The following is a 25,211-nucleotide window of genomic DNA, read 5'->3' on the forward strand; positions in this document are numbered from 1 at the left end:
GCAGCACCCCCTGCTGTTCAGATGCTTTCTTTTCTTTCACCCCGAGAAGAGGCTACTTATGTCAGCCATGAGGTAAATGGCACTATTACAGAGCCCACAGAGGTTAAGGGCACAGCTCCAGGTAAGAAAGAGAAAGGACAAGAACAAGGGGAAAAAAGAAGTAAAGATAGAGAAAGGAAATATCACCTCTCTTTATTTCCTTAATAGTCCAGGCCTGTACCCCATGTCCGGGAAAAACATGAAAAAGGAACCTTAATGTAACACTAGCATCCAGGAGGAAGGCAGAAGTAGGCGGATGTCTGTGAGTTTGAAGCCAGCCTGGTCTACATAGTGAGTTCCAGGACAGCCAAGGATACATAGTGAGATCCTGTATCAAAAATAAATAAACAGGGCCGGGCGGTGGTGGCGCACGCCTTTAATCCCAGCACTCGGGAGGCAGAGCCAGGCGGATCTTTGTGAGTTCGAGGCCAGCCTGGTCTCCAAAGCGAGTTCCAGGAAAGGCGCAAAGCTACACAGAGAAACCCTGTCTCGAAAAACCAAAATAAATAAATAAATAAATAAATAAATAAATAAATAAATAAATAAATAAATATGCAAACAAAATGAAAAGAAACCTCTTGTGACTTAGACTCCAGTTAAGTTGGGTTGCTTTGGAACAAGTCTCCCTATGCAACCAAGACTGGCTTGGAACCCGTGAGCCTCCTGCCTCCAAGCCTCCCAGCTTCGAGTGAGTGGGTCTATGCCTAGTCGGTGTTCTCTAGAGAAACAAAACCAATAGAATGAGTATATATATATATATATATATATATATATATATATATATATATATATATATAATTTTAATATATAATAAGGAATGTATAAAATATGCTTATACTGAAACAGTAACAGTTGTCTCACACCTGAGAGGCTGAGAACCCCCTTGCTGCTCCGTCCATGGGCCAGGGTACCTCAGCAGTCCCAATCTGGCACCAAAAACGGGAAGAGCTGCTGGTCCTCAGTCAATGATGGAAGTCTGGAAGTGCTGGTTCTAATTCAACCAAGAAACAACTGCAACTGCAACAGAGTATATTAACTCTGCAACAGAAGAGAAGACCGGCTGAGCAAAAGGCAGATGATCTTCCTTCAGCCACGCCCCCTTCCAGTACAGACTGCCGCCCCAGCCACGCCCCCTTCCAATCCAGACTGCTGCCCCAGCCACGCCCCCTTCCAATCCAGACTGCTACCAGAAGATGCTGCCCCACATTCTGGGTGGCGTGGGTCTCCCCACATCAGTTAAGGCAATCAGGACAGTTCCTGAGGAGAGGTTCCCTACTCAGGTGATTCTAATTTGTGGCAAATTGACATTAAAAGCAACCACCCCACTTTTGCATCTCTTTCATTAAAGTCTGTAAAAGAGGTTCTTATAAGCCAGATATGGTGGCACATGTCTGTAACTCCAGAATTCCTGTAGCTGAGAGAGGAAGATTGTGAGTTCAATGCCAACCTAAACTATAAATTGAGACTGGGGTATGTGTCCCACAGTTGTAGGATCTTAGCACTTTAGTGAAAAAGGTTTAAGAAAAGTGATTTAGAGATCCTCTAGGAATGCTGAGTTTCACTTAGTCCTGCTACAATGGCCAAGGTTTGTGATGCAGCAGACATTGTTCCTGTTGTTCTAAACTCTGTGGCTCATTTATTTCTAATTATACCATGGCTTGGAGATAAATGACCATCCAAGCATTGGTGTTCCTGCTGAGGCAATAACAGCATTTGAGTCCAGGAGTTCAAAACCAGACTGGGAAACATAGCAAGACCTCACTTCAAAAATAATAATAGTTGCCAGGGCTGGAGAGATGGCTCAGTGGTTAAGAGCACTGAATGTTCTTCCAGAGGTCCTGAGTTCAACTCCCAGCAACCACATGGTGGCGGCTCTCAACCATCTCTGGCGCTTATAATAATAATAAAATAATAATTTCTTAAAAATAATAATAATAATAATGCCGGACATGATGGCACACGCCTTTAATTCCAGCACATGGGAGGCTGAGGGAGGCGGATCTCTGTGAGTTCGAGGTCAGCCTGGTTTACAGAGTGAGATCCAGGACAGTTAGGACTACACAGAGAAACCCTGTCTTGAAAAACAAACAAAATAATAATAATAATAATAGTAATAACACAACAACAACAATAATAATAATAAGAGGCTGGGAGTAGTGGCATACTCCTTTAATCCCAATAGCTGAGAGGCAGAAACGGACAGATCTCTATCTAGTCTACAACTGTAAATTCCAGACCAGCCAGGGTTACACAGTAAGACCTTATCTCAAAATAATAATAAAGTCAAACATGACAATACGCACCTGTAATATCCACACTTAGGGCAAAGATATCAAGAGTTCAGTGCCAGCCCGGGCTGCACAGTGAGAGTCTGCCTCAGTCATTATCATCTCTGGATCTGCGTGCCATTTGCAAAAGTGGGTCAGTCATAATTCCACTTTGACAGGTTTGATGTGGGGATTAGATGGGAAAAAAAACATAGTATACATAAGTGACCCCAAAAATTCTACCAGGGAACTCCTACAGCTGATAAACTCCTTCAGTAAAGTGGCAGGATACAAGATCAACTAAAAAAAAAAAAAAAATCAGTAGCCCTCCTATACACAAATGATAAAAGGGCTGAGAAAGAAATCAGAGAAACATCAGAAAATGGAAGGATCTCCCATGCTCATGGATAGGTAGGATTAACATAGTCAAAATGGCAATCTTACCAAAAGCAATCTACAGATTCAATGCAATCCCCATCAAAATCCCAACACAATTCTTCACAGACTTGGAAAGAAAAATACTCAACTTCATATGGAGAAACAAAAGACCCAGGATAGCTAAAAGAATCCTGTACAATAAAGCAACCTCTGGAGGCATCATCACCTCAAGGTCTACTATAGAGCTATAGTAATAAAAACAGATTGGTACTGGTATAAAAACCGACACACAGACCAATGGAATTGAATTGAAGACCCTGACATTAATCCATGCACATATGAACACCTGATTTTTGACAAAGAAGCCAAAACTATACAATGGAAAAAAGAAAGTATCTTCAACAAATGGTGCTGGCATAACTGGATGTCAATATGTAAAAGATTACAAATAGATCCATATCTGTCACCATGCACAAAACTCAAGTCCAGGTGGATCAAAGACCTCAACGTAAATCCAGTTACACTAAACTTGATAGAAGAGAAAGTAGGAAGTACTCTTGAATGCATTGGCACAGGAGATCACTTCCTAAATATAGCACCAGCAGTACAGACACTGAGCACAACAATTAATAAATGGGACCTCTTGAAACTGAGAAGCTTTTGTAGGGCAAAAGACACGGTCAATAAGACAAAGCGACAGCCTAAAGAATGGGAAAAGATCTTCACCAACCCCACATCTGACAGAGGACTGTTCTTCCAGAGGACCTGGGTTCCATTCCCAGCACCTACATGACAGCTCACACCATTCATAACTCCAGTTCCAGGGGACACTCTCCTGGCCTTCTTGGACACCATACATACAAATGCAAATTTACAAAATGGGAAGAGCGCCAGGCAGTGGTGGCACACCCCTTTAATCCCAGCACTCGGGAGGCAGAGGCAGGAGGATCTTTGTGAGTTCGAGGCCAGCCTGGTCTACAGATCGAGATCCAGGACAGGCACCAAAACTACATAGAGAAACCCTGTCTCAAAAAAAAAAAAAAAAGAAAGAAAAGAAAAAAGGAAGAGTCGCATTTAATTCCAGTAGTCATGAAGCAGAAACAGGTGGATTTCTGTGAGTTCAAGGAAAGCCTGGTCTACATAGAGAATTCCAGGCTAGCCAAGGGTACATAATGAGACCCTGTCTCAAAAAACAAATAAACGAAACAGACAAAAGGAGGCGAGGAGAAAGAGAGCAGCTAGTTTTCACGAAGAAGGGAAGGAGAAGCCGGGATATAGAAAGACAGAGACGTGCAGGCATCCGGAGCACACTGCTAGGACGCAGCTAGCCCTTTATTATGCCCATTGCAGCTGCTACCAGGAGGCCAAGTGGGGCAGAGGGTGGAGAGAGGGACATGGATTCATCTGCAGTTGCTATGGCGCCCCAGGCCGGATTTGCCCGTCTCTACTGATGGAGAGTAGGGGAAGGAGGGAGGTGGAGAGAGGACAACTGGTCCCCTCCCTTCCCCTCTTTTATCTCTGGAGCAGATGTGGGGTGTACGTGTCTGGAGTGGGGGTGTCTGCATACTGGATCAGAGGTGGAGAGAAGAGCAGTATGCAGGATTAAGAGGTTTTTGAGATGGGGTGGCACACTGAGTGAGGGGGGACAGGGCCATCATACCTGTATCCAGAAGCTAACTGGTAACATTAGAGAGGGAAAGCAAAAACCACAACAGGCTAGATGGTATTAGCATGAGAGAGAGGAGGGAGGGAGGGAGGGAGGGAGGGGAAGAGGTGTGGAGACAGACTAGACACCAGCCTTTCTCTGCCTGCATTCTCCTGAGTCCCCCAAACCTCTAGGCAGCCTGGATTCCAGGGATATGAGAGCTGCCAAAGAATGGGCACCAGGGCAGTAGTCACGCCTTCTCTTGTTTGGGGGCTGCTGAGTTGCTGTTTCCTCTGCTGCGATTGGGCTCTGGGGAGCCAAAGGCCCTTCCGCTCTCTGCCTCCTCTATCCTCCCAAGCCAAGCCAGGACCTGGGCCCACAGGGAAGCCCCCTCAGGGGGCCAACGCAGCCCTGGCTTTTCTCTACTCCGGAGATGTTCATCACCTGTCAGGGGCTAATTGCAGTGAGAGCTACGAAGTCCGTGGGGCGGAAGGCAGAGTGGGCATCCCCCCAGTCCTACAGAGAGCAGCGGGCACCCTGGCGCAGGCGGCCAATTTCCTCAACATGCTTCTACAAGCCAATGACATCCGGGAGTCGAGTGTGGAGGAGGACGTTGAGTGGTATCAGGCACTTGTCCGAAGTGTGGCAGAGGGGGACCCAAAAGCCTACAGGGCTCTACTGACCTTTAACCCTCCACCAGGGGCCAGCCACCTTCAGCTGGCCCTGCAGGCCACCCGGATGGGGGATGAGACCATCCTTCAGGACCTGTCTGGGAACAGGGTACAGGAAGAAAATCCAGAAGAGGACCTGGACAGCGTTGGCTTGCAGAAGCGAGTACTGACCAATGACCTAAGGAGTCTGGACAGCCCTAAGTGGCCACGGGGAGATGGATATGTAGGGGACATCCATCAGGTGAAGCTGTCTCCTCCCTTCCTGGAATGCCATGAGGGCCGGCTCCGTCCTGGCTGGCTAGTCACAGTCTCAGCCACATTCTATGGACTCAAGCCAGACCTCACCCCGGAAGTCAGGTAAGTAGGATTGGGAAGGACTTGATGGGTTTGTGAGGATGCACAGACCATTTGGCAAAAACATGTGTATGTCTGGGGAGGGGGTACAGATGTATGTGTGCACTCAGTTGTGTATATCTATAACTATCTATTAATATTCTCAGTGTGAGAGTGCATGCTGTACATGAACCAGTCAATTTATACATATTTATCTGAACATCTATTGGTTTGTTTTGTGTGTGTATGTATGTATGTCTTCATTTTATTTTGTTTTCTTTTCTTTCTTTCTTCCTTCCTTTCTTATTTATTTATTTATTTATTGGTTTTTCAAGACAAGGTTTTTCTGTGTAGACTTGGCTGTCCTGGAACTCTGTAGACCAGGCTGGCCTTGAACTCACAGAGATCCATATGTCTCTGCTTCCTGAATGCTGGGAATAAAGGCATGCGCCACCATTGCCCAGCTTTATTTTGTTTTCTAAGACAGTTTCTCATGTAGCCAAGGCTAACCTGGAACCCTGATCCTCCTGCCTCCACTCTCCAGGTGTTGGGATTACAGGCATGTGCCTGGGTATCTCTTGATGTTGTTTATATGTTGAGGACAATGTGTGAAAGTCTATGAGCATGTGCACACACATGCATCTATATATGGGTATGTGTGTGTGCAAAGGGTGAGGGTAGACAGGGACAGGTCTTGGGTCTCATGGCTCTCAGGTCTGGGGTATAGACAGAAGAGGTAGGGGAGAACTTGATAGCCTGGCAGTGGTGGCACACACCTTTAATCCCAGCACTCAGGAGGCAGAGGCAGGCAGATCTCTGTGAGTTCAAGACCAGCCTGATCTACAAATCGAGTTCCAGAACAGCCAGAGCTGTTACACAGAGAAACCCTGTCTAGAAAAATGGAAAAAAAGAGAAAGAGAGAGAGAGAACTTAATGATAGTAATAACCCATGTTCCTGGCTTCTCAGAGGAACCACATGGACACTCCAGGAAGCTTCCCAAGAGAAGAAAAATTGCTGGACAGGGGCTTGGAACCAACGCCTTTTCGGTCTAGGAGTTGGCTGAGTCCCCAGTATCATTACCAAGGAGCAGGCTCTTAGTGGAGCGGACCCCATATCCTATCTATCCTGCCGCAGTACTTTGTGATATTCCTCAAGGAACTGACTCTGCACTCAGCTAGGGTAAAGAGCCAGTAGTTCTTCTCCTGGGATGCAGGCTCAAAGGAACACAGCGCAGCCAGGCATGCTGCGGCCAGGCATGCTGCAGCCAGGCATGCTACAGCCAGGCATGCTGCGGTCAGTCTTGCTTTCTCAGCTCTCTGCCCCCGTGCATTGTTCCAGCAGGGCTCCCAGTCCTGTAAGATGGCATCCTGGCTCCCTGCCAGAGCCCTCCCAATTCGGTCACAACAGGGCTCCTCCGTTCCAGGACTCCTTTGCTGTGATTAGTTCAGACCTGGTTTGGGCAGAGGAAAGGGGTGGTAAGCAGCTGAGCTACGTATGTTGTGTGTAGATGCAATGGGCAAGGGTGAAAAAAAAACTCTTCACAGTGATCGTCAGAGCCCTGGGCTCCTGCATGCCTTGACATGCCTTTTCTTTCTGCCCGTTGATGAAAACCAAAAAATGATAAGATGATGACTAGGGGAGAAGTGGGGAGTACAACCTAGTGGGAGGGGGACTGTTGCCACAGAAACAGGGCTCATGGCACTGGAGATCTGCCTCGTATGTGTGCAGTCCTGACCCTGTGCTAAAGCGCGCCAAGACCAATAATGTAGTGATTGCCTCAGCATCCCCACCGTGCCCCTAACTGCCAGTTTGCTGCCCTAGGGGGCAGGTGCAGATGGACATCGACCTCCAAAGCGTGGACATCAATCAGTGTGCAAGCGGCCCAGGCTGGTACTCGAACACCCACCTGTGTGATCTCAACAGCACTCAGGTAAGAAGGATGGGTCCAGTGTGTCCTCCCTTCCTTCCCCTTTCCCATCACCGCCTCCCACCCAGCTCCCAGGAGCAGCTGACAAAGCCACTCTGGTATCTCAGGGTTTCAAGGGGGTCCCGAGTGATTGGCAGAGGTGAAATGGCAGGCTTTTGTAAAGGGAGGCCAGTGTACAGCCTACCTCATACCATCGTTTGCCAAGAAGATACTCCTCACGCCCGTGAAACCTGAATGTGCCTCCTTGTTTGCCCTCCGTCTGGTGTTCAGCACTCCGGGGTTCTTCTTTAAGGCAACTTCTGAGCCTCACCTGCTTTCCTTCTCCTAGGCTGCATGCTCCACAGTAACACAGCCCTGAGCTCCTCGTGGTGCACAGAGGATGCTCCTTTGGTATTCACCGAAGTAAACAGCATTGCTGGCTGGGTGTAGGAGGAGGCTGGCCAGAGTTTGAAAAGGTCTGGGACTAGCGAAGGTGACACAGCAAGCCACACGCAGAACCACAGCCCTTTGCTCACAGAGATCTGTTTTTAGCCACTGACCTCAGCCCTGTGCTTAACTCTCCTGCCCATCTCGGAGGCCACTTGTGTCCTCGGAGGCCATTTGTGTCCCCTGCGGAGCACACGTCAATAGCAGGAGGCAGAACAGAGAGCTAAGCTTGGTATCCCACCAGCCTGGCATTATGCTGAGGAAAGTAGTCAGTCCTATGTTAAGCCAGATAGGCCCTGATAAAGGAAGTTGCCTCTCCACGGGGGTCTTTTCGTTGTTATTTTGCTTGGTTTTTGGAGACAGGGTTTTTCTGTGCAGTCCTGCCTGTCCTGGAACTCTCTCTCTGTAGACCAGGCTGGCTTCAAACTCACAGAGATTCACCTGCCTCTGCCTCCCAAGCCACCACTGCCCGGCCATGGGGGTCTTTTTAACGTACCTGTCTTAATTAGAGTTACTGTTGCTGTGATGGAACACCATGACCAAAAGCAAGTTGGGGAGGAAAGGGTTCCATATAACAGTTTATTGTCAAAAACAGTGAGGGCAGGAACTCAAGCAGGGCAGGACCCTGGAGGCAGGAGCTGATGCAGAGGCCGTGGAGGGATGCTGCTTACTGGCTTGCTCATCATGGCTTGCTCAGCCTGCTTTCTTATAGAACCCAGGACCACCAGCCCAGGGATGGCTCAACAACAGTGGGCTGGGTCCTCCCATGTCAATCACTAATTAAGAAAATGCCCTACAGCTGGATCTTATGAAGGCATCTTCTCAATTGAGGCTCATAGCGCTCCCGATAATTCTAGCTTGTGTCAAGTGGACATAAAACTAGCCAGCACAACACCTATATGCCAAGTTCATGGGAGCCCTTTGAAGCAGGGTGTAGGCACATAAGAGGTATGATTGGGCCGGGCGGTGGTGGCGCACGCCTTTAATCCCAGCACTCGGGAGGCAGAGCCAGGCGGATCTTTGTGAGTTCGAGGCCAGCCTGGTCTACACAGCGAGATCCAGGAAAGGCGCAAAGCTACACAGAGAAACCCTGTCTCGAAAAACCAAAAAAAAAAAAAAAAAAAAAAAGAGGTATGATTGGGCTCTGAGCTCTCGTATCTTCACACCACACCACCCCCCAGTACCTAGCCCTAGCAACAGCACCAGGAAATGGAATGCGAGACTCCTGTTACAGCCAGTCTGAACAAAAGAGTTATGTATCCTAGTTATGAATCCTGCATTCTTTTCTTGGATACTCCTTGAAAAGACCTAACAGCAAGGGATGGGGACGTTTCCAGAGGTGTGGCTGGGGGCTGGGGGCTGGGCAAGAACCAGAGGAGGCTTCTGGTGAATTCTCCTAATGTAAACCCAGAAGCCATGGGTGGAGGGGGTGGAGGGAGCGCTTCCCAGCAGGAAAAGCTTTCGCAGAAAAACACCGTACAAACAAATGCCGTTTGTCATCCCCACAGTGTGTCCCTCTGGAGAGTCAGGGTTTTGTCCTTGGCCGTTATCTCTGTCGCTGCCGACCTGGATTCTACGGGGCTAGCAGTTCTGGGGGTGCGTAAGTGTGGAGAGGGCTAAGCAGAGGTTTTGCAGGCCAAGGTAAGTTGGGATGGAACCTCTATGGATGACAGGTAGGTTTGAGGTAACCCTGGGAGGAAGTGGGCATCAACAGCAGAAAGCCAAGAGCAGAGGCTAGGCATGGTGGCACATAACTATGGTCCCAGCACTTGGAAGGCTGAGGTAGGAGGATTGCCATGAACTCAAGGCCAGTTTGGGCTACAATCTGAGACCCTGTCTCAAGAGAAAAGGGAGGGAGCGGGGGCGGGGGTGGTGGTGGTTTAGGATCAGCGGGGCTCTTTGTAGGTGTCTACCTTCTGAGAATAAACCCAAACACACAGGTATGAGGCAAGTTAGCTTCTGAATGAGTCTTAGCCTGGTGTCTTCCTGTTACCCTGTCCTTAACGGGGCATGACCCTTTGCTCTTCTTCCTGGGGCCATAAGCTACAGGAGGGCATGTCGTCCCCAGGACCCAAGGCGAGAACCTCAGAAATCCCTACCTAGCCAGCTCTCCTTACACACACCTTGTCCTTTGTAGGGTTAGAGGAGCGTGCAAGTCAGACTGCCGGCCAATTCGGGTCCCCACAAGGCAGCTTAGGGAAGCTGCTGCGGTGCCAGCCATGTCCTGAGGGCTGCACCAGCTGTCTGGATGCCACACCGTGCCTGGTGGAGGAGGCCCTGGCACTGAGGACGGCAGTGCTGGGCTGCCAGACCTGCTGCATGCTGGCGGTCTTCCTGAGTATGCTGGTTGCCTACCGTTGCCGAGGGAGCAAGGCAAGTCGGCCCCATCTTTCTTCTGCGCACACATCCAACCCGTCTCAACCAGAGAGCTGAGTCTTGGGAGAAGGGGTGCCAACCTTGCTTCTATGCCTGAATGTGTGACATTAGGCAGTGACCGCTCTACCTTAGACCGGTTTCCTCGTCTGCAGCTTTGTATTTGATTCAACAAGTACCCGTTGAATGCCTGCTCAGAGCAAAATACTCCATAGGCACTCTGCAAGAGAAGCAGTCTGGAACCCTTGGCATGGAGTCAGGGGCAAGGATGGGGGTGGCTGTCAGGTGCCGCGGGGGGCTCAGAGGAGGGACCCAGTTACTCTGGAGGAGATGTTTCTAGGAAAAGTGATACTGGGGCAAGGCTTGAAGGTTAACTGGTTTTTACTGGGCAAAGAAGGGAAAGCTTATTCTAGACCAAGATGCAGTCTGCGCGGAGGCATGCCAGAGGCCCTTTCTAGCTCTAGCAACCTTCGGTGTGAGCATTGCCCTGGGTGCAAGCAGAGCTGGACTCTGGGGTGACACTGGAGGAGAGGCTGTGAACAGGGCTGGAGCCATTGCTGTTGGAGGAAGCCCAGGGCAAGAGTGAGCCTCCGGACAAGGGGGTGGAGCCATTGCTGTTGGAGGGAGCCCAGGGCTAGTGAGCCTCCGGACAAGGGGGTGGAGCCATTGCTGTTGGAAGAAGCCCAGGGCTAGAGTGAGCCTCCCGACAGGCCCAGGCCAGGCTTGGTGCTCTCAGCATCCTGCTCACACCTTTCTCTCCTGGGCTCACAGAGGATCCGGGCATCTGGAATCTTCCTGCTGGAAACCATCCTTTTTGGATCCTTACTTCTCTACTTTCCTGTGAGTCTGTGACCAGTAGCTGGCCTTACTTCTTAGTACCCTCCACTCCCAAACTGTCATCATCCTCCAGAATCCTTTTCTGTCTTCTTAGGAAGATTTGGCGATTTTAAATTCCCCGCTACCAGCATGGCAGTGGCACAGGCCTTTTATCCCAGCACTCAGGAGGCAGAGGCAGGTGGATCTCTGTGAGATCAAGGCCAGCCTGGTCTACAGAGCTAGTTCCAGGACAGCCAGGGCTACACGGAGAAATCCTATCTTGGAAAACAAAAACAAAACAAAAAGTTAAATTCCTCCTACCTATTCCCACAAATGGCATGCTGGGCCTCGTAAGCTCTAGAGACAGAGACCCAGGTTCAGAAGAATTTTCTGACTTGCCGGTGCAGTTTAAGGCAAGCTATCTACCTTTCCCGCTACGTAAGCTGCAACTCTGCAGAAGGGAAGTATGAGGCCTCCACTGTGGGGCTGCTGGGAAGGTTAGTCATGTGTGTGACAGGACATGGATGGAGAGTGGCTGGGGGCACAGCGGAGAGCAGCTGTTTCTGCCTCTCCACCATCAGGTGTTCATCCTCTACTTCAAGCCCAGTGTGTTCCGCTGCATCGCTCTCCGCTGGGTCCGGCTGCTAGGTTTTGCCGTCGTCTATGGGACCATCATATTGAAGCTTTATAGGTAGGGCCCTGCAGATGTCGCCACTGTGCTGCTCACCCCAGGCTACCCAGCTCATTCACACAGTGAAGTTTTCAGAGCCGGACCTTCCCCTGCACCTCCAGCCTCAATCACTCAGCTGTCCCCCTCTGGGTAACTTCTGGGAAGACCAGGGGAGGCAAACGCGTGGAGAGCTGGGAAGCACTGGACAGAATTCAGGGCTCTGGCTCCATCCTTGGTCCTCCCGACTTCCCACGTGTATCTTCCTCCCCTCAGGGTGCTCCAGCTGTTTCTGTCTCGAACGGCCCAGCGGGGTCCACATCCAAGCAGTGGGCAGTTGCTGCGGCGCCTGGGGCAGCTCCTCCTGTTGGTATTGGGCTTCCTGGCTGTGTGGACGGCGGGCGTCCTGGAGCCAGGCATGGAGCACACGCCCCTGGTGACCCGAGGCCACACTCCCACCGGCCGCCACTTCTACCTCTGTCACCATGACCACTGGGACTACATCATGGTTGTGGGTGAGCTGCTGCTGCTGAGCCCAGCCTCCTTCTGGCCCTGGCTCTTACCTCCAGGATATTCTGGAGCTGGTTGCCCTGGGTCTGGGCTGCCCCGAACTTGGTTTTGGAGAGGGTCAGCAGGCAGCTGAAGTGGTAAGAGATCTCTCTGTCTCACCACCACCCCCAGCGGAAATGCTGCTGTTGTGTTGGGGCAGCTTCCTCTGCTACGCCACCCGGGCTGTCCCCTCAGCCTTCCATGAACCACGCTACATGAGCATCGCCCTGCACAATGAGCTGCTACTCTCTACAGTCTTCCACACAGCCAGGTGAGGACTAGCCTATCTTCCCGAGACTCCTCCCACCCTGCCAATCTCCCCATCTCCAGGTGAGGACTAGCCTCTTCCTGAGACTCCTCCAACCCCGGCAATCTTCCCATCTCCAGGTGAGGACTATCCTCTCTTCCCGAGACTCCTCCCACCCCGCCAATCTCCCCACCTCCAGGTGAGGACTAGCCTCTTCCTGAGACTCCTCCCACCCCGCCAATCTCCCCACCTCTGGGTGAGGGGGTCTATCTAACGGTGATCCTTGCAATGCTGCTATGTCCAGTAGGGTACAGGAGGGCTCCACATATATCCTTCCTGTATCTCATCTCTCGTTCAGGAGAGATACCCGCCAGGTATACCTTTTATCTCAGCACTAGGGAGGCAGAGGCAAGCAGATCTCTGTGAGTTCGAGGCTAGCCTGATCTACAGAGCAAGTTCCAGGACAGGCTCCAAAAGCTACACAGAGAAACCTTGTCTCAAAAAAACAAAACAGAGAGAGAGAGAGAGAGAGAGAGAGAGAGAGAGAGAGAGAGAGAGAGAGAGAGAGATACCCAATCCATAAGAAGTGTGTCTCATTCCTAATTGCCTGTCTTCAGCCCTGCATGTTTTCCCCTTGGGCCCTGACCCCTTCCTTACTCCTTAGCCTTCAGAGCAGGGGGCCTGCTGTGTGCTTATGGGGACCTGGCCCTGTGGTTGAGGGAGACACAGACTACAGGGTGATCCTAATAGACCCCTGGGCACAGTTCTGTTCTGTAACCTGGGCAGGCAGAAGCAGTGGGGTGCAGTCACTTAGGAGGACGTCTCAGAAGAGGGGGTTAATGAGAACCTTGCGATTACACCTATGATCCAGAGAGGGCAGGAAGGGTGTCCTCCTGGCAGAGTGCCAGGCTGGGGCTGGGGCGGAGAGGCAGGTGAGGTGAGGTGAGGCAGGCAGGCTGCTCCCACGGCACTGATGATCAGCCTGTCCCATCTGGTCCTCAGGTTTGTGCTGGTTCCTTCCCTGAACCCAGACTGGACACTTCTCCTCTTCTTCCTCCATACCCACAGTACAGTCACAGCCACCCTCGCTCTGATCTTCATCCCGAAGGTAAGTCTTTCCGCAACTTCATAAGGCAGGACCTCAGCCCCTTGGTAAAGAACACTGTGGGCCTGCCACCTCCGCACCCTCTCCACATAAAAAATGATGAGCATCCCAGGCAAGGGCTTGCTTAGGAGAGGAAGCTATTCCCTGCTCCAGTTCCCAAGCAAGCAACATAGAGCTAGGGATGGAGGAAGAATTTGTTTGTTTGGTTTTTTGGTTTTGTTTTGTTTTGTTTTTTTGAGACAGGGTCTCTCTGTATAGCCCTGGCTGTCCTGGAACTCACAGAGATCTTCCTGCCTCTGCCTCCCGAGTGCTGGGATTAAAAGCATGTGCCACCACCACCCAGCTGTTTTTGTTTTTTGTTTGTTTGTTTTTTGGTTTTTTGAGACAGGGTTTCTCAGTGTAGCTTTGCACCTTTCCTGGAACTCACTCTGTAGCCCAGGCTGGCCTTGTTTGTTTGTTTTTTGAGACAGAGTCTCACTATATGCCCTGGCTGTCCTGGAACTAGCTATATAGACCAGGCTGGCCTTGAACTCACAGAGACTACCTGTCTCTGCCTCCACCTCCCGAATGCTGGAATTAAAGGCCACCATGTCTGGTATCCTTTTAATCCAGCTAGTGGACTCTGAAGATGTGGGGAGCAGCCAATAGAGGCAGGTTGGAGAGCTAAAGGCCATGCCTAAGGGTACCGTGCTGGTCACTGCTGAAGAGTGACAGGGAATAAGATTCTCTGAAGCCATGGATTCCAGATCAGGAGGGTGAAGACTCCTGAAGGAGAGGCAGCGTAGGTGAAGGCGGAAGTGGGCAGGATGCTATTGTCTACCCCCTCCCCACCTCAACCCCCCACCCCTGTCTTGGCTAGTTCTGGAAGCCAGGGGCGCCTCCCCGAGAGGAGATCTTGGATGAAGTGTATGAGGAGGAGCTGGACCTGCAGCGCTCAGGCTCCTACCTCAACAGCAGCATCGCCTCAGCCTGGAGTGAGCGCAGCCTGGATGCAGGGGATATTCGGGTAGGTCCCCCTCCTCCACCCCAAGTCCTTTGATACCAACTTCTAAGGACTGAGCAGGGGAACACAGCTGTGCTGCCACAGGGCTACACACCACTGAATCACCCCAAGTCCTCCCTCCTCCAAGACTCTCCAAGACTGCACCTCCCTTTTCTACCACCCAAGACCCCCGATCACATACCATCCAATTGAAAAGAACTCCCCAAACCCAGATGCCAAGGCCCTGAAGGCCCAGGTCCAGCCAAGAGTACACTCTTAATCTCCTGTGTTCTCTTCATAGGGTGGGGGCAGACTAGAAAAGCCTTAAGTTCCAAGCAAAGTGGAATGGCTAAGGACCCTCAGAGTCAGCTGTGGGACTAGAAAGTGCCCCCACATCTGGGCCTCTGCATCTTCTTCAATTTTATTGTTGTTTGGGTTTTTTTGTTTTGTTTTTTTTGGGGGGGGGTTTCGAGACAGGGTTTCTCTGTGTAGCTTTGCGCCTGTCCTGGAACTCACTTGGTAGCCCAGGCTGGCCTTGAACTCACAGAGATCTGCCTGGCTCTGCCTCCCGAGTGCTGGGATTAAAGGCGTGCGGCACCACCGCCCGGCCGGTTTTTTGTTTTTTTAAGACAGGGTTTCTCTGTATAGTCCTGGCTGTCCTGGAACTCATTTGTAAACCAGACTGGTCTCAAACTCAGGGAGCTGCCTGCCTCTGCCTCCCAAGTGCTGGGATGAAAGGCGTGTGCCACCACACCTGGCACCTCTGCATCTTCCATGTAACCTGTGTTTACTTCCTTAGAACATTCTAGGAGATTGATGGAACTAGTGGATGGGGAATGTTACATGTCAGTGTCAATGAAAACTTCCCTGCTCTGAATTTCTTCCCAAACAACCACAACAGCAAAACCCTAAAACCAAAGAAGATGCAGAGGGAGGTACAGAGAGGTCAATAAACTAGCTTTGAGACACACTTAGGTCAGCAGTCTCAAAGCCAGCCCTGCCCTCCATGCTGGGCATTTCCCAGGAGATCACAGTGCTCCAGAGAAGTGAGGGCACCCTGAACCCTCAGGACCGAATGGATCCAAGTCAGAACCAGCTTGGCTCTGGTCTCTCGGGAACAGAGTGGTGAATTCTGAGTTTTAGAAACAAGAAAGGGAGCAGCTTGGTGGAGAAGTGGTGCCCCAAAGAAAATAGTTTAACCGAGGGCCAAAGAGGGGAGTGGCCCTGGTGGGGGAGTGGCCCTGATGGGGGAGCGGCCCTGGTGGGGGGGAGCGGCCCTGGTGGGGAGAGTGGCACTGGTGGGGGGCGGCACTGGTGGGGGGGAGCGGCACTGGTGGGGGGAGCGGCCCTGGTGGGGGGGAGCGGCACTGGTGGGGGAGCGGCCCTGGTGGGGGGAGCGGCCCTGGTGGGGGGAGCGGCCCTGGTGGGGGGGAGCGGCCCTGGTGGGGGGAGCGGCCCTGGTGGGGAGAGTGGCACTGGTGGGGGGCGGCACTGGTGGGGGGCGGCACTGGTGGGGGGGAGCGGCACTGGTGGGGGGAGCGGCCCTGGTGAGGGGAGCGGCCCTGGTGGGGAGAGTGGCACTGGTGGGGGGCGGCACTGGTGGGGGGCGGCACTGGTGGGGGGGAGCGGCACTGGTGGGGGGCGGCACTGGTGGGGGGCGGCACTGGTGGGGGGGAGCGGCACTGGTGGGGGGAGCGGCCCTGGTAGGGGGGAGCGGCACTGGTGGGGGAGCGGCCCTGGTGGGGGGAGCGGCCCTGGTGGGGGGGAGCGGCCCTGGTGGGGGGGAGCGGCCCTGGTGGGGGGGAGCGGCCCTGGTGGGGGGAGCGGCCCTGGTGGGGGGGAGCGGCCCTGGTGGGGGGAGCGGCCCTGGTGAGGGGAGCGGCCCTGGTGGGGGGGAGCGGCACTGGAGCGGGGAGCGGCCCTGGTGGGGGGAGCGGCCCTGGTGGGGGGGGAGCGGCTCTGGTGGGGGGGAGCGGCACTGGTGGGGGCGGGCTCAGCCATCTCAGAGGTGGCTCTGCTGCCCCACCCCTTCCTTGCAGGATGAGCTGAAGAAGCTCTACGCCCAGCTAGAGGTCCGCAAGACCAAGGAGATGGCTGCTAACAACCCCCACCTGCCCAAGAAGCGGAGCAGCTCGCGCCAGGGCCTGGGACGCTCCTTCATGAGGTACCTGGCAGAGTTCCCAGAGGCCCTGGCTAGGCAGCACTCCCGGGACTCGGGCTCTCCAGGCCGCGGCAGCCTGCCAGGCTCTTCCAGACGCAGGCTTCTCAGCTCCAGCCTTCAAGAAACTGAGAAGCCACCAGCCCTGCGCAAGACCCGCAGCACCTACGACCACCACAGGGAGCATAACACACCTCTCCTTGACTCCGCACTGAGGAGAACCCTGTCCAGGAAGGCCTCGCCAGCCTCGGAGGGCCAAGGAGAGGGGCCCCCAGCCCTGGGCTTCAGGTCGGCCAGTGCTCACAACCTGACGGTGGGAGAAAGGCTCCCCCGAGCCAGGCCCATCTCCCTGCAGAAGTCACTCAGTGTTGTGGCTGGCTCCAGGGAAAAGGCTCTGCTTGTGGCCAGTCAGGCCTACCTGGAGGAAACCTATCGGCAGGCCAAAGAGAGAGAGGAGCGAAAGAAGGCTGAGGCAGCCACAGTGAGCCCAGTGCGGAGGCCGTCGGCCAGGAGGCCGGAGCGGCCTTTGAGGGTTCCTCTCTCAGCCCCACCTTCCCCGGCCAAGAGCAGCAGCACGGACAGCTCTCACACCCCTGGGAGGCCTCATGAGGAGGCTGGGAGAAGGCTGCCTCACCCACCCATCCGGCACCAGGTCTCCACACCCATCTTCGCTCTGTCTGGGGCCTACCTGGGAGAGCCAAGAATGCTGTCTCCCACCCCAACCCCCACATTGGCTCCTGTTCCATTGCCAGCTCTGGCCCCAACCCCCACTTCCGTCCTGGCACCCGTCCCAATGCCCCCCCAGAGCCCCACCCTACTCGCTTTCATCTGTCCCTGGGAGAATGCAGAACTGCCAGGCAAGAAAGAAAATGTGGTCCAGGAAGGCCCCACGGGGGCAGAGCAAAGCAGCCACTCACCTGCCTCAGCTCGTACCAAGATCTGGAGGGCCCTCTCTGTGGCAGTGGAGAAAAGGGGGACTGGGGAGAGTGAGAGGACCACAGAGGACAGACATGTCCAGGCGGAAGCTGATGATGTGGATGAGGACAAGCCCAAGGTCCTCTCAAAATCCCACAGCCTCAAGACACCGCTGCAGCAGGGCTCCGTGCGCAGCCTGGGCCTGGCCATCAAAGCGCTGACCCGTTCCAGGAGCACCTATAAAGAGAAGGAAGGTGGGGAGGACAGCTCTGAGACTGAGAAGGGAAAGCCTACGGGAGTGAGCATGGGCGCTCCACCCCGATCTCCCAGGCTAGGCCGGCCCAAAGCAGTGAGCAAGCAGGCTGCCCTCACCCTCTGTGAGGATGAGGAGTCCCTCCAGAACCAACAGAATGCTCACACCAGCAGAATGCTCCAGGTCTGTCACAAAGAGGGCAGCAATGAACCAGAAAATAGGGACAAGAGGGCATCGCAGGGCCCCGGGGAGAGGGGAGGCGAGAGAACCAGTAAAATAGGGCTTGCTACACTGAGGCAAGTTTTTGGGGACAAAAATGCTGAACAAGCGAAGGAATCCTCTGTGGGAGACCAAGAGGTGGCAAATACCGCCCTCCAGCCCCTCGGCAGTGCTGACCACAGGGTGGCAGAGGTATGCCCCTGGGAAGTAACTCAATCAGGAATATGCCAGCCAGAGAATAGCAACAAGGCCAAAATCTGCCCCTGGGAGGGGACTGAAGGAGGCCTTGAGAAGACTCCATCAAGACAAGTTCTAAGTAGCTCCTGGGCAGGGAGGGAGAAAGCCCCAGAGGAATCAGAACCTGAGGGTGTGGGTGCCATTACTGGGGAAAAGCCGGAGAGGCTTGTCCGGAGCCAGGAGGCAGTGTGTCCTTGGGAAAGTGCCGACCCTGGAGGTGTGTCTCCTCAGTTGGCCCATCAGGACTCTGACAGAACCCAGGGCAGGTCTGCAGTAGTGGGCAGTACGGAGGTGAGGAAGGGGGAAAGGCATCCAGAGGTTCTCCCACGCGGGGTTGCCAAGGCTGAGCTGTGCCCCTGGGAGCTGAGTGATGTGGGGGAGGAGACGTTGGCCCAGAGAGTGAAGGAACCCCCCGAAGAAAGGCAGAAATCCCCCCAAAAGGAAAGCTTCTGGAGCGAACAGAATCTGGGCAGAGACCTGGTGTCTCTTTGTCCTTGGGAAAGTACAGATTTTCGGGGTCCCTCAGCAGTCTCACTTCAAGCCCCGGGAAGCTCAGGGAGTCTGGGCAGTGGTATTACAGAGGTCTGCCCATGGGAGGTAGGAGATACACCTAAAGACAGGAAAGCTGAGGTCTGCCCCTGGGAGCTGGGAGCAGAAACACTGAATCAGGGAACAGAGGGGGAATCTCTCCCGGGAAGGGAGACTGCATCCAGAAAGGGGTACTTGGGAGAGATGGGGGAGCAAACTGCAAGGACAGTGCCTACAGTCTGTCAAGGGCAGGAGTCAGTGTGCCCCTGGGAGGACCCAGCCCCTGAGCAGTCCAGCCCACATCCAGACAACTCCTCATCTAAGGCTGCTGTGCAGTTCCTAAGCAGTGGGGACAGCCAGGCGCTGCAAGTGTGTCCTTGGGAAGCGCTCAAGCCAGAAGAAAAGCAGGCAGCACCCTCCACGGCAGAAATCTGTCCCTGGGAAGTAGATGGAAGAACCCAAGCACCCTCGACAGCAGAAATCTGTCCCTGGGAAGTAGATGGAAGAACCCAAGCACCCTTGACGGCAGAAATCTGTCCCTGGGAAGTAGATGGAAGAACCCAAGCACCCTTGACGGCAGAAATCTGTCCCTGGGAAGTAGATGGAAGAACCCAGGACAGGACATCAGAACACACACTCAAAGGAAGAGAATCTCAAAAAGACGAGGAGAAAATACCTGGAAAAGCAAGAATCCAAACATGGGAAAAGGCTGGGGGGCAGATCCAAAAGCAGGAAGCAATCTGCCCCTGGGAGAGCATGGATCCTAGCAGCACCCCGCAAAAAGACTCAGAGAAACCCCAAGCTACTCTCCAGAGGCAAGGCAGTATGGGAGGCAAAGCTGCTGAGATCTGCCCATGGGACGTGGGGGAGAGCCTGAGAGCTGAGAAGGCCAGGAGCTGCCCCTGGGAGGTGGGTGCTGGGGCTGGAGAGGAAAGGACTGTGGGAGCTGAAGCCTGTGGGGTCTCTCGGAATGATACAGCTCAGACTGCTACAGATTCTGGACCCAGGCAGATGGCTGCTACTACTCCAAAGAAGCCAGAGAGGCCAGGCCTGGAGGAGGTGGTCTGTCCTTGGGACAGCGTGGGTCCAGGGGACTCTTCTCAGCAGCCAGATGCTCTGAGCACTGAGAATCCAAAAGATGGGCTCCAGGAACTTGACCACACGAGCTCCAGGCCAATAGAGGTGTGTCCCTGGGAAGTGAGCGAAGGAACCGTGGTGAAAGGGCTGGAGCAAGAGACGGGGAGTGAAATAGCGGAGCAAGGGCCAAAGAAGCTGGAAAAGGTGGGACTTCCCTTCCAAGAGGGGACATCAAAAGGGGATGCAAAACTCTGCCAGGAACAGGAACCTATCAGTCCTCGGAAGGATGAGGATTTGAGGAAACCATCTGCTCAGGTCCCCACGGTCTCAGATTTGCCCAGCAGCATCAGTAGTCAGGTAGCAGAGGGACAGTCCTCAGAAGTGAGTGACAGGTCAACAGAGAAGGGAAGCCTGAGACAAAACCTGAAGGTGGGTTCCCTCCCAGAACACACACCCCAAGGAAAAGCTACAGCTTTGAAATCACAGTTCCCTGCTGACTGGGAAGGAACAAGCAAGGAGCTCCAGTCTGTCTGTCCCTGGGAGAGCATGATGCTGGCAAGCCCCTCCCTCCACCCTCATGGTCAGTACTCTGACCAACCTAGAGCCAGCGCCCAGACACTGGTCAGTACTGGCGGAAGGGTTGCGGAGGTGTGCCCATGGGATGCTCCGGTCCCAGGTCAGTATGACCCTGACAGTGACACCAAGGTTGAAGTCTGTCCCTGGAAGGTGACTGGGAGAATTACGGAGACACAGACATCAGAACAGGATGAAAAGGAGGAATCTCAAGAAGAAAAAGAAAGAGCCCCTGAAAAACCAGAGCCCAAAGGTGTGGCAGTCCAGACCAGGAACTTTGGGGAGCAGGAAGCTGTGTGCCTTGGGGAGAGTCGGGACTTCGGAGTGCAACCAGACACAGGTGCTTCTGATGGACGCAAGGGCAGTTCTGAGAAAGTGGGCTGTGTGGGGGTCAGGGAGGCAGAAGTGTGTCCTTGGGAAGTAGAAGAGGTTCCCTCTGCCAAGAAAGCAGAGATCTGCCCTTGGGAAGCAAGTCCAGGAACGGTGGGGGAGGGGGCACTGGACCAGGGGCAGGATGGAGAGTCACAGGAGGCTGGAGGGGCTGAAGGACACTTTTTAGAAGCAGCGGAGGCAGTCTACCCCTCAGAAGGCACAGCAACAGCAGGGCTATTCCCGGAGGCAGACACCACGGACACAGACCACCCCAAGGTCAGCCCCCATGGAGCAAGCAGCCCAGGGCAGAGGCTAGCAGAATTATGTCAATGGGAAGTGACAGACCCAGAAGGAAATAAAATCAAGGGCACCATGGCAGACATTTGTCCATGGGAGGAAAGCAGACCCCCATCTGATGAATCAGGCCCCCTGGCTTTACCAACAACCCAGACCGATGTCCCTGCTGCCCCTGAGAAATCACTCTGCCTCTCAGTACACAGACCTTTGGAGACCTTTCTTCCAGAGAGCAAGAGCGTCCACCCAGAAGTGAGCAAGCCACCCAGTGCTCTCCCTCTGGAAGGTGTCAGAGAACATGGGCCTTTGGGACTTGAGCCTGGAGCCAAGTCAGACCCAGAGCCAAGTCTCGAAGAAGCGGAAGCTCCGAAGTCTCTCTCCTTGATTGAAGACCAAGGGCAAATGACTTCTGAGGTTCAAGATGGAGAACTCAGCCCTCCACCTGCTTACCCTTGGGACTGTGAATGAGCACCGAAGTGAGGTCAGAGCTCCTTCAGGACACTTCCCACGGTCCAGTTCCCAAGGAGCTGCCTCAAAGACACTTGGCTACTTCCTCTCCCCAAGAGGCCAGCTGGCAATTCATTCAAAAGGAACTGTACAAGAAGGGTGCAGCGTGGCCCCCAAGGGATATCCGGTCCTCTCCACTTCTCTTTCTGCTTGAGGAAACAAGCCGGACCCTTCCCGTCTAAAGAATTCTACTATTTGTCCAGCGTACCTGACACCAGTCATTCAAATCTGAACTCTCACTTAAACGGAGTTTACCCAAGGCAGCAAAGACCCAGACCACACGAGGCAGTGGCAGTCGGGAACTGTGGGCGGGAGAAAGTTATCGAGCCATGTGATTTAGGATGACAGACAGGGCTACAATGTGGCTCAGTGGTTAAGCACATGCCCTGCTCTTGCATGGGACCGAGGTTTTGCTCTCAACACCCATGTCAAGTGGCTTATAACCACCTGTAACTCCAGCTCTGGGGAATCCTCCAATTTCTTCTGGTCTCTGAGGCCATTCATGTGCACATACCCCCACACAGACAGACAGACAGATAGACAGACACACACACACACAATTAAAATTAATATTTAAAAGATGAAAGATGTCAGAGGAAAAGGAAGACAAAATATGTGCCCCCCCCCAAAAATCTCACAGACCTAGACCTTCTTCTCATCCCATTCCCCGACACATGGTCCCAGGCTGGTCTAGAACTCTGTATGTATGAGGCTGACTTTACTCTTCTCATCCTCCTGCATCACACTACTGAGTTCCAGGGTTACGGGGTGCACCACCATGCCCAGTGTATTCAGTGGTGGCCAATGCATGCTAGGCAAGCTCTCTGTCACCTGAACTATAACCCCAGCCCTGCCTTTGTCTTTCTGTGGGTATGTGTGGTGCTGGAGACTGAACCCCGATCCTCAGGAATCAGCAAGTCACATCCCCAACTCAAGGGCCTTGTTTTTTGATTTGAACCTCCAATTTCTACTTGATTATTTCCCATTTGTGCCCTGACTGATGGCTGAAGTGGTAACAATTAGACGCTCTGACATCTATGTCACAGCTGGTGTCCACAGTGACAACACAGGACAAGGGAAAACACTTCTCAGGGTCCTCCCCACACTGTACAAAGTGTTCTCCCTTCCAGATGTGCTCAGTAAGCCATCTTCCCATTTTCCTGGCCAAGCTCTCGCCATCACCACAGCTCACCTCCCTGCCTCCTCTTCCTGATGTTTCTGTAGTCAGCAAAAGGACCCCTCCTTAGTAAATGCAGCCAAGGGGAGATCTCTGGTTCTCAGGCAAGAACCACTCTGACTCATTTGCACCCCTTCCCAGAGGAGCCTGGGGAAGAAAAGAGGTCCTGTTCACAGTCAGAATCCCAGCTGCTACCTTCAGAAAGAGTAGCACTTCTGGCCAAGTGAGAAGCCCAAGGGCTGGGCAAGGCACCACGTCAACACAAAGCCTCTTAGCAGCTCACTGTCCACTTGGCTCTCCTGTCAACGATCCTTCAGCCTACCTTGCTTGAGCAGCAGCGTGAGATGACAGAGGGTTGCTGTTATATGAGCTCACCAAAGGGAGACTAGGAAGGAGAAAAATGGCTTGGGAGAGCAAGAAGGGCTGCAGACAGGCGGCCTATTGTAGCCGAGCGGCTACATTCATGACAACAGCAGGTCCCACCCCCTGACGGTACCGTACAGAGGTGGAAAACCCCGGATGAGACCAAATGCCCAGTGAGCAAACCGGGAGTCTGTATGCAAATGCCTCACAGAAAAGAACAGCTGAGTACTCCATTTCCAAAAGGGAACAGATTAACAGTCACCCACTCTCCTGTGGGGGCCAGCTGCCCTCATTCCCACACAGAGCTCTCCTACCTACCCAGTTCTCCTACACTGGGTTTCTACAGCAGTGTGTTGTTCTGGGCTGTGGCTACTTAACCCCACAACTTCTGAGCTCAGGTAGACTTCACTAACTGTGCACCCCAGAGCAATCCCACTGGGTCTAGTCTAGGTGAAAATGCAAAATTATCTCCACATTCAGTGTTACAAATAGCCACCTGGGGAAATAATAAAGAATGCTTGTTCTCAGCTACTATACTTGGCTCCAGCTTATTTATAAAGGTGGATTTGTCAACAGAGGGACAGCAGTCAGATGCCTGCTCGTCTAGGGTAGCCACCCTATATCTGATAGGACATTGGGTGGTCTGGTTTATTCTCTGCCAGTGCCCAGAATCATAGCTAACAGATGCTCTCTGCCTGATTCTCCTAGCCAGCCCTGCACATCTGGGGCCATTTGCTCAGCTGGATTTGATCCCAGAGGAAATGAAAATTGCACTTATCCCCTGGCTTCCTGGGGAAGCTATTGCTTAGCTGCGATTTAGGATTATCTAGAGACCCTGAGTCAGATGCGTGGCGATGGGATCAAACAGTTGATCCGAACCACGGTTCTTCATAAATTCAAGAGAAATCAATGTAACATTTGCCTACTAAGTGCTTTTTTGTCTCTCTGCTTCTCTTCCCTGCTGGGATTATCTCCCTTCCTTCACACTCCCCAGCTAAGGATCTGGCTCAAAGCACTTCTTATTTTGCCTTAATCCCAGGGCTCAGGCAATAGGATGTATCCAACCCCCACTTGGGCAGTAATGCTGCAAACTGATGGACATTTCAAGCCCAGAGGGTTAAGACTAAACAGCATGAGCCTGGCCACTTTGGAACACCCCACCAGTGCTCTCTTCCCTAAGCATAGACATATCTCTGATTCCACAGTCCATGCTCACAAGCTGTTATAAAAACATGTCTCGCCGGGCAGTGGTGGCGCACGCCTTTGATCCCAGCACTCGAGAGGCAGAGGCAGGTGGATCTCTGTGAGTTCGAGGCCACCCTGGGCTACAGTGAGTTCTGGGACAGCCAGGCTACACAGAGAAATCCTGTCTTGAAAAAAAAATTTTTTTTAAACACCTGCTTCAGTAAGTGTATTCAAAAGACCTTTTAAAGTGGTATGCTGGGGGCTGGAGAGATGGCTCAGAGGTTAAGAGCACTGGCTGTTCTTCCAGAGGACCTGAGTTCAATTCCCAGCACCCACATGGTGGCTCACAACCATCTGTAATGAGATCTGATGCCCTCTTCTGGTCTGCAGACATACATGCAGGCATAATCTGTATACATAATGAATAAATAAATCTTTAAAAAAAAAATAAAAAATAAAGTGGTATGCTGGGCTGGAGAGATGTTCGGTATAGAGTACTTGTTGTTCTTGCAGAGGACTCAGATCCAGTGCTCAGCACCTACATGGTGGTTCACAACCATCCATAACTCTAGTTCCAGGGAATCCAACTCCCTCTCCTGACCTCCAGGGTACCAGGCAAACATGTAGTGCACAACATACATGCAGACAGGACACGCATACATGTAAAATTAAGTAACACCCTATTTTCTGTTGCTGTTCTTGAGACATGATCTCAGGTAGCCCAGGCTAACTCTAAACTGTTATGTAGCCAAGGATGGCATTAAGCTACTGATCCTCCTCTTGCCTCCACTTGCCCAGGAATGGGATTCCAGGGATACCCTAGTTTATAAACACTGAGTATTCTAGTCTAGAACTCCTGAAGCTGCATCCCTCATAACTACACTGGTTTCCACTTCTGACATCACAGACTGCTCTATCCAGTTTGAA

The 25,211-nt window shown here is 52.8% G+C and overlaps 1 protein-coding gene and 1 long non-coding RNA gene across 2 annotated transcripts; one reads left to right on the top strand and one right to left on the bottom strand.

The window, feature by feature from the left end:
* The first annotated feature begins 3,723 nt into the window (after positions 1-3,723).
* Positions 3,724-23,633, top strand: Gpr179 (G protein-coupled receptor 179). Its single transcript, XM_052756507.1, has 11 exons — positions 3,724-5,357; positions 7,156-7,264; positions 9,196-9,283; positions 9,825-10,060; positions 10,832-10,900; positions 11,458-11,567; positions 11,820-12,058; positions 12,225-12,363; positions 13,342-13,447; positions 14,304-14,450; positions 16,466-23,633. The coding sequence occupies exons 1-11, from the start codon at positions 4,561-4,563 to the stop codon at positions 21,518-21,520; spliced, it is 7,095 nt and encodes a 2,364-aa protein (XP_052612467.1). The 5' UTR covers positions 3,724-4,560; the 3' UTR covers positions 21,521-23,633.
* Positions 6,091-17,612, bottom strand: LOC128121662 (uncharacterized). Its single transcript, XR_008222232.1, has 2 exons — positions 17,502-17,612; positions 6,091-6,784 (listed from the first exon to the last, which is right to left on the bottom strand). It is a non-coding gene; the product is annotated as an uncharacterized LOC128121662 (long non-coding RNA).
* Positions 23,634-25,211: the final 1,578 nt, after the last annotated feature.

The sequence above is a fragment of the Peromyscus californicus genome, unplaced genomic scaffold, assembly GCF_007827085.1.
Source record: "Peromyscus californicus insignis strain IS unplaced genomic scaffold, ASM782708v3 Scaffold_3__1_contigs__length_106647218, whole genome shotgun sequence".
NCBI classification, from domain to species: Eukaryota; Metazoa; Chordata; class Mammalia; order Rodentia; family Cricetidae; genus Peromyscus; species Peromyscus californicus.